At 69.0% G+C, this 5150-nt stretch overlaps 2 protein-coding genes across 2 annotated transcripts; one reads left to right on the forward strand and one right to left on the reverse strand.

The window, feature by feature from the left end:
• Positions 1–1354: 1354 nt before the first annotated feature.
• On the forward strand, positions 1355–2602 carry AURANDRAFT_67240 (hypothetical protein; the record flags this gene model as incomplete). Its single annotated transcript, XM_009042653.1, has 1 exon — positions 1355–2602. The coding sequence occupies one exon, from the start codon at positions 1355–1357 to the stop codon at positions 2600–2602; it is 1248 nt and encodes a 415-aa protein (XP_009040901.1).
• On the reverse strand, positions 2586–4868 carry AURANDRAFT_55219 (hypothetical protein; the record flags this gene model as incomplete). The annotated part of the gene is made up of 2 exons (XM_009042705.1): positions 2586–3301; positions 3415–4868. The coding sequence occupies 2 exons, from the start codon at positions 4835–4837 to the stop codon at positions 2937–2939; spliced, it is 1788 nt and encodes a 595-aa protein (XP_009040953.1).
• Positions 4869–5150: the final 282 nt, after the last annotated feature.

The raw sequence follows: 5150 nt of genomic DNA on the forward strand, positions 1-5150 counted from the left end.
GCCGCCGACGCCCGCGCGAAGGCGGCCTCCGCGGCCGTCGCGTCGAGCGCGCGCCGCTGCGCCCGCAGGTGCGCGAGGTGGTCCTCGGCGAGCATGATCTGGACGTCGAGCGCGTCCCGCTGCTCCTCGATGGACGCGGCGATCGCGCGCGCGACGTCGTCGTCCGGCGGCGGCGCGGGCGCGCGGACGGCGGCGGCAGGCGCGAGCCGAGAGACGAGGACGATGCTGTCACCGCTCCATCGGAGCTTATTGGCGCCAAAGCTCGCGACGGCGGTCCGAATCTTGCCGCCTCCACCTCGGGATTGCCTGGCGTTAATTTTGCGGTGCTGCGGATAAAATGCGTAGAAACCGTCCGGCTTGCCGAGATCTCCCGCCAATAGCTCCGTCAGACCATGTGCGACGAGCCAGTCGCGCAGGTCGTCGACGAGCTGTTCCCCGTCCGCGGCGTCGGATTCCGGAGGATCGTCGGCCGAATCGTCGCTCGCCGCGGGCGGCGGCCGCGCGGCCTTCTCGAGCTCCGCGCGGAAGCTCGCCTCGGGCGTCGCGTCGACGTCGTCGCCCGCCGCGCTGCTCTCCGCCGCCGACGCGAAGGGCAGGATGACGACCGGCCGCTGCTTGCGCTCGCGGCGCCGCGGCTTCGGCTGGTTCGGCTCCGGCGAGTCCGCGTCGCGGACGTGCAGCGAGCACTCCTCGAGCGCGACCTTCGACGGCGTCGGCGGCGCCGCCGGCTCGCTCGGGGCCTCGGCCTCGGCCTCGACCTCGGCCTCCTCGACGGCTTCCTCCTTGCTCTCGTCGTCCGTGACGTCGTCCTCGTCCAGGGGCTCGAAGCCCGCGTCGAAAAAACTTCGGACGATGATCACGCACTCCTTGCCGAGATGCTCGCCGTTGCACGTCTGAGTCTTTTGATAGGATCGTTTCTTCTCCTTCGGCGCCTTGCCGGAGTGGCCCAGCGCGATGTGCCGGTTGAATTTGATGGGGACTTTGCACCGCGGGCATTTCGACACGTCCGGCGCCGGCGTCATTTGCGTGCTCTGCGGTAGCGCGGCCCAAAACCCGTTCCACTCCTGGTCCGACACGCCTGCGCCGATGCGCCGGCGCCAGCTCTGGGCGAAGCTGCTCTGCCAGGCCATGAGATGAAGAGGTCTACCGTCGCGCCGTCACCGCCGTCGTTCGGGAGAATACGGACTTGGACAACCACGACGTCGCCGAAACACGGCCCGTCGAGGTCTACGCCGCACGACGAGAGCACGCCCGCCGCCCCTGACCCGGTCCGCACGCAGCAGCCGAGGTCGACCTTTGCTGCAGATTTGCCGCATCGTGAGATCATCGTGATTGGCGACACAGCCGCGGCACGATGGAGGAGCTCCTGTCCGTCGTCGCCGCGAACCTCTCCATGGCCGGCGAGGACGGCGAGACGTTCCGCCGCGAGGCGGCGTCGGCGTTGCTGGCCTACAGCGAGGACGCGCAGCAGCTCGAGTTCCTGCTGGCGTCGAAGCCGGGCCTCGCCGTCGTCGCGGCGCTGGCGCGGACGCGCGCGGGCCTGCGGGACGGCCTGGGCGCGCTCGTGAACCTCATGGCCTTCGCGAACGCGAGCGGCGAGCCGGCCATGGACGCGCTCGTGCGTGCGCTCGCGAGCCCGAAATCCGTCGACGCCGCGTGCGTCGCCGCGGCGAGCGACGCGTTCGAGGCGGCGACGCGCCGGTCGGCGCTCATGTTCCTCCAGAACCTGACGACGCGGCCCTGCGGCGCCGAGGCCGTCGCGCGCCGCGAGGAGGCCGTCACCGCGCTGACGAAGCGCTTCGCGCGCCGCGGCGCCGCCGCGGCCGCGGCCGAGTGGGCCGACGGCTTCGCGGCGATCCTCCAGAACCTGAGCGCCCAGCCGACGTTCCGGAGCCTGCTCCTGCGGCGCAGCACGAAGATCTTAGGCGCGCTGCTGCCCCAGCTCCTCGACGGCTACCTCGACGCGTTCGGCGCGGCGTCGCCGGGGAAGCGGCGCGGCGTCGCCGCGGCGCTCCGCCACTGCTGCCACGACAAGGACGAGCACTTCTACCTGCTGTCGGACCTCCACGCGCCGACCTTCGCGCTCTTCGCGCTGGCCGACGCGTCCGACGCCGCGCGGCTCGCGAACGACGACCACGAGGCGCTCGCGCTGCCCGGGGGCGCGAACTGGAGCGACGCCGCGCTGCCCGCGGTCCTCCGCGAGGCCGCGGAGACGCTCGGCGACTCGAAGAAGCGCGAGCCCGACGCCCGCGTGACCCTGAGCCTGCTGGAGGCCCTGCTCTGCCTCGCGTCGACGCGCCGCGGCCGCGAGCGGCTCCGCGCGCTGCGGGCCTACGCGGTCGTCAAGGACTGCGACTTCGCCTTCGCGCCGGGCCGCGACGACCGCGACGACGCCGACGCGGGCGGCGACACGGAGGTCCTCGTCACGACCGACGACGCGCCGGAGCCCGACGAGGCCACGCTGTCCGAGGACGAGATCCTCCGCAAGCACATCGCCCGCGTCTGCAGCGACCTCGCGAACATGCTCCTGCGCGCCGAGGTCGGCGCCGACGACCAGCCCGACGAGCCCGAACGGGCCGAGGATTACGGCGAGATGGATTAAGGGTGTCACCGTAGTGGCTCGCGCGCGGGGGGGGAGCGGAGCGCGGCGGGATATACTCGAGGCTCGCGCGGAGCGCGACGCTGGCGTCGGCTACTTGGGGATGCACCCCCCCCGCTTCTTCTTGTACTTGCACGCCTTCTTGTACTTGCCCTTCTTGCACTGCTGTTTCGACTTGCCGGAGCAATCGACGGCCTGGCATAACTTCTGCTTCCACTCGCACGGAGCTTGGCTCTTCTTGCACGCCTTCTTGTCCGAGATCGCCGAGCAGCCGTCCGAGCAGGTCTTCGAATTCTTGTTCCACGAGCACGAGCCCTGCTTCTTGCACCGTTTCTTGCTAAAGACGGCGCACGGGTCCGTCGACGTCGGTGTGTCGTTGGGGCACGCGCAACCCGCGCAGTCGCAGCCCCAGAAGGGCGTCTCGAGTTCGGCGCACGTGTCGCCGTCCGCCTCGGCCCAGTGATCGCACGTTTCCCCGAAGCACGTCGCCGGACAGGACGACGGTGTGTCGTTGGGGCACGCGCAACCCGCGCAGTCGCAGCCCCAGAAGGGCGTCTCGAGTTCGGCGCACGTATCGCCGTCCGCCTCGGCCCAGTGATCGCACGTTTGCCCGAAGCACGTCGCCGGACAGGAGGGCTTCGCCGTCGTCGTCACCCCCTCGGGGGGCGTGCAGTAGAACCAGGACGCCCCGTCCACGTCGACGCACCACGGGCCGTTCTTGTCGCCGTCGCAGGGCGCCGCGGGGCACCCGCTCTGCGCCACTTCTTCGCAGCCGGGGTCGCCGGTGTTCCACGCCGACGCGCAGGTTCCCGACTCGATCTTCTCGAGAAATTCCTCGCTCTCGGGCGTGCAGTAGAACCAGGACGCCCCGCCCACGTCGACGCACCAGGCCCCGTTGGGGTCGTGGTCGCAAGGGGCCGCGGGGCACCCGACCTGCGTCACGGTTTCGCAGCCCTCGTCGCCGGTGTTCCACGCCGACGCGCAGGTGCCGGAATCGAAATCGATCTGACCGTAATGAGGAACTTCGGTGGTCGTCGTCACGGGCTCGGGCGCGCAGTAGAACCAGGACGTTCCGCCCACGTCGACGCACCAGGGGCCGCCCGCGTCGCCGTCGCACGGGGTCGGCGGGCAGTCGATCTGCGTCTCGCGGCAGCCCTCGTTGCCGGTGGTCCAGAAAGGCAAGCACGTCCCGGATTCGATCTGCGTGAGGAAGGGCGCGGCCGTCGTCGTGGTCGTCGTCACGGGCTCGGGCGCGCAGTAGAACCAGGACGTTCCGCCCACGTCGACGCACCAGGGGCCGCCCGCGTCGCCGTCGCACGGGGTCGGCGGGCAGTCGATCTGCGTCTCGTGGCAGCCCTCGTCGCCCGTGGTCCACGACGAAGCGCAGGTGCCCGACTCGACCTCGGAGAGGGAGCCGCCTCCCTCGGTGACGAACGCGTTCTCGTCGATCCAGTCCGCGAAGTGGGAGACGCGCGCGTAGACCCCCGGCTTCGACGCGGCGCACGTAGGCGGGCCGAAGCTGACGATGCCGATCTCCGTGACGCCGCCGTCGGCGGTGTCGACGAACAGCGGGCCGCCGGAATCAGCGAAGCATGAATCCTTCTCCTCGTTGGGGTCCCACGCGCAGAGCATCACATCAGGAGAGATGTAGCCCGGCCCCCACTTTGACGCGCAGGCGTCGGTGTCGATGAAGTCGAGCGCGACCTCGTGCAGTTTGTTGGGGTATTTCGAGCCCTGCTTGTTCGTCGCGCCCCAGCCCGCGACCATGAGCTTCTCGCCGACGTAGGGGTCGAACGAATCGGAGCGATCGAGGGTGACGGTCTTCGTGCGCCCGTCCGCCGCGCACGGCGCCGGCTCCGACAGAAACATGAGCGCGACGTCGTTCTCGCTGGTCCACGTATCGTAATCGGGGTGGATGAGGACCTTCTCGACCTCGATGATCTTCGAGCACACGTGGTCGAGCTTCGTGTAGTCGTGCAGGTGGACGCCGGCCGAATACACGCGCGCGACGTTCGGGAGCAGGTTGCCCTCACGGCTGAAGAAACAATGGGCCGCCGTGAGGACGACTTGACCGCCGTCGAGGAGCGAGCCGCCGCAGTTATGGTCGTCGAACTTGTCGATGAGCGAGACGACGTGGGTGCGTGAGTAGGGCTTCGATTCTTCGCCGCCGACGATGATGCGGGCGGCGGCCCCCGTGGCCAAGGCCAAGGCGATTATGATGATGCGGGGCGACGACATCGTGAGGCGAGGGCGAAGCGTGTGGCGTGCTATATTTTTGAGCATTAGCACTTGCTCTTTATAATGCTCATATCTGTTGTCCGAGAGCGTGCTTCAGAAGCTTCAGCGCATCGTTTCTGCGGCGCGCCGTGGTGGAAAATCTGTGGCGGATCTCGGCGAAGCGCCGGAGCACAGCCAAGATTTGATCAAGCGCTTTGAAACCTCGTTTGTGGTCGTCTCAAATGCCATCGCTCCAATGTAACGAGTCCTTCGCAGCCATCCAGGAGTTAATGGCAGGCACCATGCGAGATATGGGCGGCGACGGCGGCAAGAA

The sequence above is a fragment of the Aureococcus anophagefferens genome (genome assembly GCF_000186865.1).
Source record: "Aureococcus anophagefferens unplaced genomic scaffold AURANscaffold_35, whole genome shotgun sequence".
Classification (NCBI taxonomy): domain Eukaryota; class Pelagophyceae; order Pelagomonadales; family Pelagomonadaceae; genus Aureococcus; species Aureococcus anophagefferens.